This window comes from Oncorhynchus masou, chromosome 19 (genome assembly GCF_036934945.1).
Source record: "Oncorhynchus masou masou isolate Uvic2021 chromosome 19, UVic_Omas_1.1, whole genome shotgun sequence".
Classification (NCBI taxonomy): Eukaryota; Metazoa; Chordata; class Actinopteri; order Salmoniformes; family Salmonidae; genus Oncorhynchus; species Oncorhynchus masou.
Genome location: NC_088230.1, coordinates 28,124,659 through 28,140,497, shown reverse-complemented (window position 1 = coordinate 28,140,497; position 15,839 = coordinate 28,124,659). Strand labels below are relative to the sequence as shown.

Sequence of the window (15,839 nt, the reverse complement as noted above, 5' to 3'; positions counted from 1 at the left end):
GGGCAGAGGTTTAACTTGCAACAGCACAACAACCCTAAGCACACAGCTAAGACAATGCAGGAGTGGCTTCGGGACAAGTCTCCTTATGTCCTTGAGTGGGCCAGCCAGAGCCCGGACTTGAACCCGATTTGAACTTCTCTGGAGAGACCTGAAAATAGCTGTGCAGCAATGCTCCCCATCCAACCTCACAGAGCATGAGAGGATCTGCAGAGAAGAATGCGAGAACTTCCCCAAATACAGGTGTGCCAAGCTTGTAGCGTCATACCCAAGAAGAGTCGAGGCTGTAATCACTGCCAAAGCTGCTTCAACAAAGTACGGAGAAAAGGGTCTGTGTAAATGGGACATTTTATTTATTTATTTATTTTTTTAATAAATGTGCAAAAATGTCTAAAAGCCTGTTTTTGATTTGTCATTATGGGTTATTGTGTGTAGATTGATGAGGGGGAAAATAATTGAATACATTTTAGAATAAGGCTGTAATGTGGAAAAAGTAAAGGGGTCTGAATACTTTCCGAATGCACTGTGTCATCAATGATACTATATTGCATTTAGATGACAACTAAACCCAAAATCTGACATAGTTTTTCCATTGTGCCCAGTATGTGTGGGAATGCAGGGAATTATTTTCTGATTTTCTGATGATTTTACCATCTTTATTTCCAACTATGAAATGATTTATATATTTTTCTCAGAATACTTGGGGAGCCAAATAAAATCACCACTTTTTGTGGAACCCTTCCTTCCCTATGTAGTGCCCTAAGGACCTTGGTCAAAAGAAGTGCCCCAAATGGGGAATAAGGTACCATTTGGGACGTAGCCTCTATTACCCTCCGTCAACACGAGGGGACAGCAGCTTGTGACAGCTAACCTCTGGCCACAGAACAGACTCCTACCGCTGTGCCTCCTGCAGCAATGACACACGGACACACGCCGTAAAGATGATTGGGTACAAGACCCTATTACCCTCGCAGCTAGAGAGGGAGAGGAAGGACGAGGGTGTGTGTGTGTGTGTGTGTGTGCGGGGGGGGGGGGGTGTGCAGTAAATGAGTAGTGTGCATTCAGCCGTAGCGAGGGGATAATGGGAAAGCAAAGAGGATCATTATCTCTGACAGCCTGCGCTGCCATGCACCTTATTCCCCTCCACAACTCACAGGAAAAAATGGACTGGATGTTTGTGTATGGTGTTGGTGGGAATCTGAACTCCCTTTTCACTTTGTTAAGCTTCTCTAAGTCTCCTTTACAGACAGTTGAAGTTCTACACATTCTTTTAGGCACAAGCTTTGGTAACTATGTTTCAGTAACTACTCTGCATTCCACTGAATTATTTAACAAGCTACAGATAATTAGCATGCAAAAAAAGACTCAATATCAATCAGTCCGTTTAGCTTTGGAAAATATAATTGATGATTATTTTTTGTCTCACAAAGGCAAATGGGTTCTAAAGGACACAAGATAGCAAAGAATGGCTTTTTCCAGACATATCGACGCTATCTTACTATGCAATCGTTCTGATGGCTTATTATTAGCAGCTAGTTATCATCAGCACTTTTTTTCTCATTGAAACCTTTGGTATGGAAATGCCTCCGCATCAGTTCTTAAAGGAACTTGTCACAGGGATGACAGTACTTGCTCTGTGTTTGTGCATTTTTATGGCACCTCTACTCTACCCTGCCCTTGTGTCTTTCCGCCCACCACAGCAGCAGTCAAGGAGGCATTTGCCCCAGGAATCTGGATCCACAAGCTGTCTTTCTCCAATAGTTTGGGAATACCTTTACTGCTTGTGCTTGCAGTAGCGAGAGAACAGATGAGAGGTGGCGATAAGGCTGTCAACGTCATTAGCCTCCTCCCTCCCTCCCTCCCTCTCTTTCTCCCCTCCACTCTCTCCCTCCTCCTCCCATCCTTCCTCCCCCTCTTTCTCCACTCTCTCCCCTTCACAAGGCAGCCAGTAGAATGTCCTCACGATTCTCCCCCCACCCCACTAACAAGAGTAGGGTATAGGGATCAAACATATTAAACATAGTCCTGCAGGCTGTAACCAGCCCGGGTGTCTTTTGGAGGGACTCTGGATGGAGAGTAGAACTGCTGCGTTCCCTTGTCTTCATGTAGAGGCTTCTCCTGCTGGATGTCGTCAGCTGCTTGGACCTTACCCTGGGACCCTTTGTCAACCCACTGTAGCTGCTCTTGGCTCGACTGCTCATTAGGCGACGTCTGCTGTTTAAAGTCCTTCTGCTCCCGTTGCTGTTGATCGTGCTGCATCAGGTCACACTGTATCAGGTCGCGCTGTAGTTGCTCTTGGTTTATCTGCTGCTGCAGTAGTTTGTCAGGAAAGGTGGTAGAGGTGGAGGTCGAGGTGTAGTCTCTTTTTCCGGGACACGACAAACAAAAGATGACCCCACCGGCAAGCAGGAAGCCGGCAGAGACAAAGGTCACGTACACGGCCCCCCCAGGCTCGTATTTACTGCTCTCGGGCACGTTGGAGTCCAGGAAGGTGGTGATGACCTCGTTGGTAAACCAGGAAGCGGGCACCAAGCAGAGAATGCCAGCCAGGATTAAGCAACCCCCCGCGGCAATGGCCGCGTGCCCCTTTGCCCGGTGACTGCCCCCCCAGCGGGTGCACTTCAGCCCTAGGGCGGCAAGACAGAGGCCCAGGCAACCCATCATGCACGACAGAACCATTGTCGTCCTGGCGGTCTGCAGGTAGGCGGGCAGCGACAGCACGGAGTACTTCAAGGTGCAGCTGAACACACCGGTGCTGTACCAGGTGCAGTCCATCCACAGCCCCTGCATCTGGGAGATGGCAGTCATGATGTTGGAGCCCACGTCGGCACTCACCTTCCAGTTGGGCAGCAGCGTGGCCACGGTGGCGCCCAGGACGCCCAGCAGCGCCAGGGCAAAGGCGAGAATCTGCATGGTGGAGGACGCCATCGCCGAGTTGCGAGTCCCCTCCTCTCCGGCACAGCGGCACCGTCACCCTGTGGTGGCCCGAGCCTGGCTCCCTGGCTCCGTCTCTCCCTATCGCCCCCGTGCAGCCTCAGGTCCTGACAGCAGATAATTCCTCAGTGCAGGCTTCAGTGGGCTGTGATAAAAATCGAAATGAGAATTGAACTGAGCGAGCAAGCGTGACGATCAGACGGAGGAGACAGGGGCTATTGATGGGAAAAGGAAACTGCGCTCTGCTCTTTTTTTCTCCCTCTTTTTAGGAGGGAAGCGTGTGTGAGTGTGCGCTTTCTGTTTGTCTGCATTTTAACTCTGCATCCCTGGCTTTGTGTGACTGAGTTTTGTGGTGTTCATTTAAAGACTCAATTATGTGCATTTAAAGCTGCAGTGTCCTTCCTCTGAAAGAGGGTTACTCTTTTGCAGCAGGCAGCTACTTCACTTCACTTTCGCTATGAGGTAAATGCTGCCTCTATACATAAACTCAATTTACAATATATGTCATTGCAGCATACATAAGCTATTTCAATAATCTTTCAGAATAATTTGTAATTTCTCCAATTCTTTAGTTTGTCTTCTATGGTGGTGACGTTCTGACATTAAAGACAACATAAATGCATTGTTAAAGTGAATCGTTTGTTTGTAATTGCAGTGTTTTGAGAAAAAAAGCCTCCTTACCTTTTGTGTGTCTCGGACAGTGTGCCGTGGTGCGTCAGTCTCTTCTCAATGTTTTCTGGGCACAAAAGAGATGGAAAAAACACCTAACAAAACAATAGGCTAAGCAGCTCAGTGATTCGCACCTCCTCCGTCCTCCTACCATCTCCTTAGCAACACAACATACAATTCCATCCTTTTCAGTGTCCAGTAGAGACATGGCAGCCGCACATTCTTGTTGCCTGTGAGCTACAGTACCACTAAGGAGAACTAAGTGGTGAACTGAGAGAAATACTGCGAAACTGAGCAGCAATGTGCTGTGAGAGCAGTTAAACAACTGGACTAGTATAACCTGAAGGTCATTGATTCAGATGAACAGCCACAGAGCTAATGTCCTCTCAGCAAATGAGTAGTAATGATAAAAGACAGTAGTAAGCCAATATTCTTTATTTAAATGTCTGACTGAAATTTGCAGTTGAAGATATTGTCGGTCCCCTTTAATTGGTTCAATATATCATTTAGACAGCCCGGAGTTTTGAGGTTTGATTTGTCATTGGTGTTCGTTCGATGGTGGCTTTTTGTGGTGTTTCGACGGCGTCACTCAGAGCACAGGATAAACGGAAAGATGGCGAGGACCTGCATCCACATCCTTTAGCCTTGCAGCTGAGAGGAAGGTGCCGCCTTTCAATTGACCGCATGAAGTATGGCCAACTGCAACACACAGATAAGACTGTGTGAACCGCCCCCTCCATTTGTAGAGATGGAACACACTCAGCGCTGGTATCCCAACAACAGTCACAACCTATCCTTGAAGTAATCCTCTATCTATATATCCACACACTGTGACAACAGAGGGGAAAGCACCCCATAGTGGCAGACCTGCCTCAACAGGAACGATTACCAGAGGGATAAACAGAAAAGATACATTTTCCTACCCACTCCCCCCCTATCTGACTCTACCAAACTGCCTCCTCCATTCCAACCCCTCATTTTAGGAGAGAAAGACTACATTCATTTGAAAAAAGGGGGACATATTACTGGAAGAGAAGAGATCATTTGACCTTAGCCAGTCTGCCTACTCCCATTAACCCGTTACCATGATATTTTCCAGCCCAGACGATGGCAGGCAGCAGGCTCCCTCCCAGGCCTATACCTACCTAGCCACCCTCTGAGGGAGGGAGTATTGAGGGGAAATGCCACTGTGGTTATTACACAGCTGTAGTCCTCATTAGGAGACTCTTAGCTCTATGTATACACCCCTCCATCCATTCCTCTGCATCCCACCTCTACTCAGCAGCATAAAGAGGTAATTCTCAGCGTCCCAAATGACACCCTATTCCCAACATTGTGTACTAAGTAGTGCACTATATAGAGAATAGGGTGTGATTAGGGACACATAATAGATCCCAGAATACACTGCCCCAAACAGCAGAGCATCCGGAAGTGAATGACAGCAGGAGTGACAGCAGGAGTGGGTTTAACTCGGGACCAATTTTGGGCTTCCCGCCTCAGACAGACAGTTACATTGAAGTCATTAGAATTGCAGAATTGTAGGCTATGTGTGTGATGTGAGAGGACATGGCTGGCTAATATAAGCGGTGCTCCATGCATTTGTTATTTCTTCCAGGCACACAGAAGTTGGGCTTTGATACAGAGCCGGTCTACTTTTAGTCTCAAAGGAAAAACAGTCTTGTGAATTTTACACACTGCATCTATCACACTAGTGTTCCTTATTGCTTTGTACAAAAAGTATATGGACTTTTACTACTCAAAATAGTAATATCAGGAAGTAACAAAGATCTCTTTAAGACCTGACCAGATAATCAGTTGTATCACCATCATTGTATTATCCAGTATGAGACAGTTATTTAGACCTAGAAAAAAATACTTGGATTTCAGTTTCTTCCCAATTCTCCTCTATTATGTTACCAAGAGTTTACTATGCAAGATACACAGGCAGGTAATGTCATGCACTTTTTTTTTCGGGAGAGTGACCCTGAGGACAAGAAAACATACAACAAACTACTAACAGAACATCACTGAACATCTCTCATATGAATGGTATGTGATGTCTGGATATAATTCATATCTTTGAGATTGATGTCCTTTACCAGCCTGTTGAATCATGGGACTACACCAGTGTTTGTGATGTAGTGTTTTTGGTACATGGTTAGCTCTGAGAAGCAAGGGGAGCATGGGGAGAGGAGGGCCTCGTCGCAAATGGCCCCTTATTCACTTTAGAGTGCACTACGGGCCTTGGTCAGAATTAGTACACTATAAAGTGAATAGTGAGTCTGGAATGCAGCCAAGGAGGGAGATGGGAACCAATGCAGCTCTAAGAAGAGTAGATTAGCGTTATTCTAGCTCTGTGGCCTCCACTAGAATAGTAGAGTAGTGTTATTCTAGCTCTGTGGCCTCCACCAGAATAGTATAGTGTTATTCTAGCTCTGTGGTCTCCACTAGAAGAGTATAGTAGTGTTATTCTAGCTCTGTGGCCTCCACTAGAATAGTAGAGTAGTGTTATTCTAGCTCTGTGGCCTCCACCAGAATAGTAGATTAGTGTTTTTCTAGCTCTGTGGCCTCCACTAGAATAATAGATTAGTGTTATTCTAGCTCTGTGGCCTCCACTAGAATAGTAGATTAGTGTTATTCTAGCTCTGTGGCCTCCACCAGAATAGTAGATTAGTGTTATTCTAGCTCTGTGGCCTCCACTAGAAGAGTAGATTAGTGTTATTCTAGCTCTGTGGCCTCCACTAGAATAGTAGATTAGTGTTATTCTAGCTCTGTGGCCTCCACTAGAATAGTAGATTAGTGTTATTCTAGCTCTGTGGCCTCCACTAGAATAATAGATTAGTGTTATTCTAGCTCTGTGGCCTCCACTAGAAGAGTAGATTAGTGTTATTCTAGCTCTGTGGCCTCCACTAGAATAGTAGATTAGTGTTATTCTAGCTCTGTGGCCTCCACTAGAATAGTAGAGTAGTGTTATTCTAGCTCTGTGGCTTCCACTATAATAGTAGAGTAGTGTTATTCTAGCTCTGTGGTCTCCACTAGAATAGTATAGTGTTATTCTAGCTCTGTGGTCTCCACTAGAAGAGTATAGTAGTGTTATTCTAGCTCTGTGGCCTCCACTAGAATAGTATATTAGTGTTATTCGAGCTCTGTGTTAGCTCTGAGAAGCAAGGGGAGCATGGGGAGAGGAGGGCCGCGTCGCAAATGGCCCCTTATTCACTTTAGAGTGCACTACGGGCCTTGGTCAGAATTAGTACACTATAAAGTGAATAGTGAGTCTGGAACGCAGCCAAGGAGGGAGATGGGAACCAATGCAGCTCTAAGAAGAGTAGATTAGTGTTATTCTAGCTCTGTGGCCTCCACTAGAATAGTAGAGTAGTGTTATTCTAGCTCTGTGGCCTCCACTAGAATAGTAGATTAGTGTTATTCTAGCTCTGTGGCCTCCACTAGAATAGTAGAGTAGTGTTATTCTAGCTCTGTGGCCTCCACTAGAATAGTAGATTAGTGTTATTCTAGCTCTGTGGCCTCCACTAGAATAGTAGAGTAGTGTTATTCTAGCTCTGTGGCCTCCACTAGAATAGTAGATTAGTGTTATTCTAGCTCTGTGGCTTCCACTAGAATAGTAGAGTAGTGTTATTCTAGCTCTGTGGCCTCCACTAGAATAGTAGATTAGTGTTTTTCTAGCTCTGTGGCCTCCACTAGAATAGTAAATTAGTGTTATTCTAGCTCTGTGGCCTCCACTAGAATAGTATAGTGTTATTCTAGCTCTGTGGCCTCCACTAGAATAGGGCAGGTGTCACGCCCTGACCATAGAGCTGTTTATTCTCTATGTTGGTTGGGGCGTGATAATGACTAGGGTGGATCATCTAGGTGATTAATGATTTATGTTGGCCTGGTATGGTTCCCAATCAGAGACAGCTGTTTATCGTTGTCTCTGATTGGGGATCATATTTAGGCAGCCATTTCCTCATTGTGCTTTGTGGGATCTTGTCTATGTATAGTTGCCTAGTAGCACTGTTAGCTTCACGTTTGGTTTGTGCTTTATTGTTTTGTTTGGTGAGTTTCGATTGATTAAAATATCTGGAACTCTACGCACGCTGCGCCTTGGTCCAATCATTCCAACGAACATGACAAAAGATCCCACCACCAAAGGACGAAGCAGCGTGGTCAGGAGGCGCAGGGATCCTGAGCCCAGGAGAAAAGTGAGTGGAGGACATCATGGACATGGGAGGAAGTTATGGCAGGGGACAAGACCCTGCCATGGAAGCAGGCAAAGGCAGCGAATGAGGATCAATAGACTGAACGAGGAGTATTGTGAGATGGTTGAGGCGAGTGATGAGGTAGAGTGGATGTTTTGGTGTCTGGAGGAAGACAGTTGCCATGAGGAGCGTGGGACCAGTCAGGCACCATGTTTTGCGGAGATACGCAATGTGTCTCCAGGGAGCATCCACAGCCCGGTGCGTTCTGTGCCAGCTCCTCGCACTTGCTGTGCGAAAGGGAGCATCTAGCCAGGACCGGTTGTGCCAGCTCAGTTCTCCTGGTCTCCAGTACGTCTCCTCGGTCCAGGATATCCTGCTCCGGCTCTACGCACTGTATTGCCAGTGCACCATCACAGCCCAGTGGGTCCTGTGCCAGTGCCCCCCACTTGCCAGGCTAAAGTGAGCATCCAGCCAGGACGCGTTGTGCCAGCTCTAAGCTCCAGACCTCCAGTGCGCCTCCACGGCCCAGTATATCCTGCGCCGGCCATACGTACTGTGTCTCCAGTGCGCCTTCACAGTCCAGTACGTCCTGTGCCTCCTCTCCGCACTCGCCCTGAGGTTCGTGTCATCAGCCCGGTGCCACCTGTACTGGTCCCACACATCAGGCATCCAATGTGCCTCCACAGTCCAGTAAGTCCTGTGCCTCCTCCCCGCATTTGCCCTGAGGTGCATGTCATCAGCCCGGTGCAACCTGTACCAGTCCCACGCATCAGGCCTCCAGTGCGCTTCCACAGTCCAGAGCTTCCGGCGACAGTTCCCAGTCCAGCGCTTCCGGCGACACTTCCCAGTCCAGCGCTTCCAACGACAGTTCCCGATCCGGAACCACCGGCAACGTTTCACGGTCCGGAACCTCCGGCTACGGTCTACGGTCCGGAGCCTCCTGAGATGGTCTGCGGTCCAGAGCCTCTAGTGACGGTCTGCGGTCCGGAGCCTTCAGCAGGGGTTCTCAGTCCAGAGCCTCCTGCGACGATCTATGGTCCGGTCCCTCCGGCGATGATCCACGGTCCGGTACCTCCAGCGACCTATCTGTGAGCGGAGTGGGTACTTCGCCCTGCACCGGAGCCGCCCCCGACGCCCTATGTCATCCATCATAGATGCCCACCTGGACCCTCCCCTATTGAGTCAGGATTTGCGGGTGGAGTCTGCACCTTTTGGGGGGGGGTACTGTCATGCCCTGACCATAGAGAGCTGTTTATTTTCTATGTTGGTTGGGCGTGATAGTGACTAGGGTGGGTCATCTAGGTGATTAATGATTTATGTTGGCCCTGTATGGTTCCCAATCAGAGACAGCTGTTTATCGTTGTCTCTGATTGGGGATCGTATTTAGGCAGCCATTTCCTCATTGTGCTAGCTCTGTGGGATCTTGTCTATGTATGGTTGCCCAGTAGCGCTGTTAGCTTCACGTTTGGTTTGTGCTTTATTGTTTTATTTGGTGAGTTTCGATTGATTAAAATATTTGGAACGCTCCGCATGCTGCGCCTTGGTCCAATCATTCAAACGAACGTGACAGCAGGTAGTAGTAGCCGTTGATGTGTAGGCTAGTTGTTATTGTCACATTCTACTACTCCTTGGTTCCATTAACTTTGTGGCTTGTTTGCGTTTTCACTCCCATAATTTCTAAAGGACAGTAGTACCTGGTACTGATTAGATGTTGTTGTCGCTCTCCCTAATATTGCTCATCAAGTTAGAAGTTCAAGTGTCAAGTTGTATCAGCCGTCTGTATAGGATACACATGATACACACCGTCCTACGGAATACTCCTACATCATCACCTCAGGTTCATTGAAAGAGAGCCATTGATTATGTTTAATGGTGGAGGAGATAACTGAGGACTATTGTTTAGCACGAACAGACTGTTATTCTGTTGTCACTTCCAAGGAAGAGTAAAATTAGAAATCCAGCGATTAAATTTGTAATGATGGTTTAAAAGGCGGCCCTACCCAGAATTATTTAAATAAATTTGTAACGATGGTTTAAAAGGCGGCCCTATCCAGAATTATTTAAATAAATTTGTAATGATGGTTTAAAAGGCGGCCCTACCCAGAATTATTTAAATAAATGTGTAATGATGGTTCAAAAGGCGGCCCTAACCAGAATTATTTAAATACATTTGTAATGATGGTTTAAAAGGCGGCCCTACCCAGAATTATTTAAATAAAAAGTTATTGTTAATGTCAACTGGCGAGCACGGTTCCAACTTCCAACGTTTTCACTGCCTGTTTAAAGTCTGTTTTAAAAAGAAATGTTGAAATTGGTCAGACAGCCAAGGAATTTTTATTGTGTTGTAATGAAAATAGTCATACAGTAAAACCGGGCAATTTAGACGAGTCATTAGTCTGTTATTCATTACAGGTTGCTATTGTGCTTGTTGTTCCCTCTTTAAAGCCTTGTACATACAAGCTCATAAAAAACCTGTGTTGAGCTCATTCAGCAAATCTATTTTTAAAGGGAAAAAGCTACAGTATGAGCAGCTGGCAGACTAACAAAGAAAGACCCAGTAAAGTTTTTTAGTGAATTCACTGATGTTTACTGTGATGACAAGCTGTCCAGCTATGAGAAATGTTGCATTGTAGTGTGATACTACAGATTTAGAATCTTAATTTGATCACTCTTTTGTTGCTGAGGATTTTCCTGCACGGCAGGAAAGGCAAACATGTAGTGTATTCAAAGTTTAAAAAGGCTTCTAAAGTTTGTAATTTCCATTGGCATAATGAAAAATGTATCAACAATTATTCTTCACATAATAATTCCAGGCCCCCAGTGTCCAGTCTGGGGCGTGAAGTCACCAGCTCTGCTGGTCGGCTACTGTGTGCAACCTAGCGCTGCCAAAGCCCTGGTCTGCCAGGAAAAGTAAAGTACGATTGACAGAACGACCCCCAAAATAAAAATAGACGGACGTTTTGGGCTCTAAAATGTGTTTATTATGATCAAGTTTGATCTTCCCAGTGAATTATTTTAAAGTTCCCTACGAATGGAGATATTTTAATTCAATAGTAATCCATTTTAACTACTACATCTGTTGCCATGCAGGACCACGTGCTTATACAGACCAATCACAGGCCGGCAGGCTACCAGGATTGCATCGACCATGATCCTTTGCTAGTTATGGTCACTTTCACCATGATCCCTTTTTTTGGTGCCATTCAGCCCCATTTAGCAATATGGCACATATACTTCATGTGCCATTGGGAGTTTTACAAAGGAATATGTGGATGATGTCAGCACTTTCACCATCTTCTGGTTTTAATGTCTATTAATAATTCACATTTCCTGTTGCCGCAGGATTATTTTCCTGCTGTAGCAAACTGGCTCAAATTAAGATCCTACATCTGTAGGCATCTATTTGTTGTTACTTTACATTTTAATTGCCTCATATGAAGTTAGAATAGCAAAACTACATGGCCAGAGAAGGGGAAAATGTAACATCTTATGTAATAAGGATTAGTTAAAGGTTTCACCCTACCACCTTAATACAGTAGCCAGATCACCAGGTGAAATGGCATTTCTGATTTGAGAGTTCAGTCAGTAGGCTGAGATGTTTTTGCATGAGTACAGCCAGGAGGCATCAACCCTACCAGGAGGCATCAACCCTACCAGGAGGCATCAACCCTACCAGGAGGCATCAACCTTACCAGGAGGCATCAACCCTACCAGGAGGCATCAACCCTACCAGGAGGCATCAACCCTACCAGGAGGCATCAACCCTACCAGGTGGCATCAACCCTACCAGGTGGCATCAACCCTACCAGGAGGCATCAACCCTACCAGGAGGCATCAACCCTACCAGGTGGCATCAACCCTACCAGGAGGCATCAACCCTACCAGGAGGCATCAACCCTACCAGGAGGCATCAACCCTACCAGGTGGCATCAACCCTACCAGGAGGCATCAACCCTACCAGGTGGCATCAACCCTACCAGGTGGCATCAACCCTACCAGGAGGCATCAACCCTACCAGGAGGCATCAACCCTACCAGGAGGCATCAACCCTACCAGGTGGCATCAACCCTACCAGGTGGCATCAACCCTACCAGGAGGCATCAACCCTACCAGGAGGCATCAACCCTACCAGGTGGCATCAACCCTACCAGGAGGCATCAACCCTACCAGGAGGCATCAACCCTACCAGGAGGCATCAACCCTACCAGGTGGCATCAACCCTACCAGGAGGCATCAACCCTACCAGGAGGCATCAACCCTACCAGGAGGCATCAACCCTACCAGGAGGCATCAACCCTACCAGGAGGCATCAACCCTACCAGGTGGCATCAACCCTACCAGGAGGCATCAACCCTACCAGGAGGCATCAACCCTACCAGGTGGCATCAACCCTACCAGGAGGCATCAACCCTACCAGGAGGCATCAACCCTACCAGGTGGCATCAACCCTACCAGGAGGCATCAACCCTACCAGGAGGCATCAACCCTACCAGGAGGCATCAACCCTACCAGGTGGCATCAACCCTACCAGGAGGCATCAACCCTACCAGGTGGCATCAACCCTACCAGGAGGCATCAACCCTACCAGGAGGCATCAACCCTACCAGGAGGCATCAACCCTACCAGGTGGCATCAACCCTACCAGGAGGCATCAACCCTACCAGGAGGCATCAACCCTACCAGGTGGCATCAACCCTACCAGGAGGCATCAACCCTACCAGGAGGCATCAACCCTACCAGGAGGCATCAACCCTACCAGGTGGCATCAACCCTACCAGGAGGCATCAACCCTACCAGGAGGCATCAACCCTACCAGGTGGCATCAACCCTACCAGGAGGCATCAACCCTACCAGGAGGCATCAACCCTACCAGGAGGCATCAACCCTACCAGGTGGCATCAACCCTACCAGGAGGCATCAACCCTACCAGGTGGCATCAACCCTACCAGGAGGCATCAACCCTACCAGGAGGCATCAACCCTACCAGGAGGCATCAACCTTACCAGGAGGCATCAACCCTACCAGGAGGCATCAACCCTACCAGGAGGCATCAACCCTACCAGGAGGCATCAACCCTACCAGGTGGCATCAACCCTACCAGGAGGCATCAACCCTACCAGGAGTCATCAACCCTACCAGGAGGCATCAACCCTACCAGGTGGCATCAACCCTACCAGGAGGCATCAACCCTACCAGGAGGCATCAACCCTACCAGGAGGCATCAACCCTACCAGGAGGCATCAACCCTACCAGGAGGCATCAATCCTCCCTAAATCATCAAACAGACAGGAATATAAATGACCTATTTATTCCCACAGTCAAGAGGCAATGGCTTTGCTATTATCTGTCAGCAGTTGGATTGATGCAGTTTTTTCACCACTAAAGGTACTGCCATGAAATGATCAATGACAGGTTCCTAAGGTAATTGACTATTTTTTACACAGCCTAATACAATCAATGTGGATAGTTAAATAACTAGCTGTTTAGAAATTATATTCTTCCTGAAAATGTTATTAATTGTCATGTCATGACATCCGAGTAATGGAATGAGGAGGTAAATGATGGAAACCATGTCCGGCTCCCTGATTGGATGAGCCATAATGCGGGAGGAATTTTGGTTCGAATGGGGAGTGCAAATAAACAACCTGTCAACAAAGTTCTTAGAACAACGATGATGGAAATCTATCCTGTTTTTTGAATCATGTCCAAATTGCTAACAGATGTGGTAGCGTACACAAACTGTCACACATAGACATGTCTCAGTCCAACTGTAGATTACTGTGAATAGCTGTGGTTCATCTAACAACATCTACCTAATACGTTGTAATCAACCTCACATGACTTAGAGAAGAAAGAGGGAAACACTTTCACCACGCACTTACCGCTATTCTATCCATCCAGTGTTCGCCCAGCAGCACAACTCACAATGGAACCACATTTCTCCTGTGTCTGAGAGATTGTGTTAGTGTGTTTGCACACACAGACACACGTGTGTATGTGAGTATGTCACGTCAGCGAATGCTAGTTGAAACTTGGACAAGGCAAGCCCATCCCAGGTAGAGTGGGAGGACTTCAGCCCCAGGCGTGATGAATGTCCGTTGTTGAATGCAGTCCAGCACAGCACATCCCATCAGCTGTTGTTCCGAGAGAACCCAGTTAGCTGGAACCTGAGGCAACCAGCTCTCTGCCCTCTGACAGTATCCCAGTATCACACCACACCGTCCATCTGTGATGGAGCTAGACTCCCTGTTCTCTGTCTCTCTCTCTCTCGTTCTCTCTCTTCCTCTGTCTCTTACTATCTCTCTTCCTATGTCTCTCTCTCTCTGTGCTGTAGATCAAATCAAATCAAATGTTATTTGTCACATGCGCCTAATACAACAGGTACAGTGAAATGCTTACAAGCCCTTAACCAACAATGCAGCCTCCAAGAGTTTCTGAATTTCCTCTTCACTTCAGTTTGCTCCTCAATTTATGCACCTTGGTTTGAGAAAGAGGTAGCGGCAGTGTTCCCTTCCCTTTGGACTGATGGTCCAGGAGGCCCCAGGAGGATCCCAGTCATATCATGGGTGAATGGCAGGCAGAAGTCGGCTGAGTCAATAGCGGCTGAAGAGTCCCAGCTGCTGTGCTGGAACACCCCAGAGAGCAGGGCACGGCAGCCTGCCTGTCTGTGAATGTTGCTGCTGTGCTGTGGTCTTTGTGGAGCTGCAATCCCCCTCTATTGTTCTGGGTAGAGAAAAGGGCACGAGGCTGACAGACAAGAGAGTCTAGTGGTACTGGAGGCACTGACTAGGCAGAGGGAGAGGGAGCTCTGAGAGGAGGAGGAGGAGGACCCAGGCACTGCTGACTCTTCTGTGATGACTGCCTTCAACAGTGTGTCAGTGGAGCTGCTGCCTGCAGGCTGTAGCCTATGTGGGGTCGCCAGAAACTGCTAACATCCGGTTTTCAGGGATACAATATTTTCAACCTAACTTTCGTTTCCCCTGAAAACCAGATGTGGGGACTCAGCACAGGTCGTCTTCTTACGCCTGCTACGTTAGGTTAGTGGGCTGTGGTATCTGTGGAGCCCAGCCTCCAGTCCTCCTGCAGTCTGCCCCAGAGATAGATCCAGCCATTCCTGTGTCATCCACTCGTCATCTAATCCCCCCGTTGCTGAGACCAACACTTCAGTCTCCCTTCCAAGCCCTTTTTCGTGAAGAGTAGGCAGTAGACACATTGAAGTGTGTTCCACCTCTCTCAGGCTGTCAGGCAGCAGTGTGTCCCCTCTCTCCTCTCTCAGGCTGTCAGGCAGCAGTGTGTCCCCTCTCTCAGGCTGTCAGGCAGCAGTGTGTCCCCTCTCTCCTCTCTCAGGCTGTCAGGCAGCAGTGTGTTCCCTCTCTCCTCTCTCAGGCTGTCAGGCAGCAGTGTGTCCCCTCTCTCCTCTCTCAGGCTGTCAGGCAGCAGTGTGTCCCCTCTCTCCTCTCTCAGGCTGTCAGGCAGCAGTGTGTCCCCTCTCTCCTCTCTCAGGCTGTCAGGCAGCAGTGTGTTCCCTCTCTCCACTCTCAGGCTGTCAGGCAGCAGTGTGTCCCCTCTCTCCTCTCAGGCTGTCAGGCAGCAGTGTGTTCCCTCTCTCCTCTCTCAGGCTGTCAGGCAGCAGTGTGTCCCCTCTCTCCTCTCTCAGGCTGTCAGGCAGCAGTGTGTTCCCTCTCTCCACTCTCAGGCTGTCAGGCAGCAGTGTGTCCCCTCTCTCCTCTCTCAGGCTGTCAGGCAGCAGTGTGTTCCCTCTCTCCTCTCTCAGGCTGTCAGGCAGCAGTGTGTCCCCTCTCTCCTCTCTCAGGCTGTCAGGCAGCAGTGTGTTCCCTCTCTCCTCTCTCAGGCAGCAGTGTGTTCCCTCTCTCCTCTCTCAGGCTGTCAGGCAGCAGTGTGTCCCCTCTCTCCTCTCTCAGGCTGTCAGGCAGCAGTGTGTCCCCTCTCTCCACTCTCAGGCTGTCAGGCAGCAGTGTGTTAGAGTGGCAGTAGGTTCAGGGGGTGGAGGCTTGTGTGTGTGTGTGTGTGAGGTGGGCTGTC

At 48.0% G+C, this 15,839-nt stretch overlaps 1 protein-coding gene across 1 annotated transcript; it reads right to left on the bottom strand.

Moving 5' to 3' along the window:
- Nucleotides 1-1,873: 1,873 nt before the first annotated feature.
- LOC135506105 (claudin-20-like) lies at nucleotides 1,874-3,776 on the bottom strand. Its single transcript, XM_064925538.1, has 2 exons — nucleotides 3,613-3,776; nucleotides 1,874-3,076 (listed from the first exon to the last, which is right to left on the bottom strand). Exon 2 carries the CDS (start codon nucleotides 2,923-2,925, stop codon nucleotides 2,011-2,013), a length of 915 nt encoding a protein of 304 aa, XP_064781610.1. The 5' UTR covers nucleotides 2,926-3,076; nucleotides 3,613-3,776; the 3' UTR covers nucleotides 1,874-2,010.
- Between the last annotated feature and the right edge of the window lie 12,063 nt (nucleotides 3,777-15,839).

Excerpts from the sequence above, each read along its gene's own strand:
- LOC135506105 (XM_064925538.1), bottom strand. The coding sequence starts at position 2,925 with ATGGCGTCCTCCACCATGCAGATTCTCGCCTTTGCCCTGGCGCTGCTG.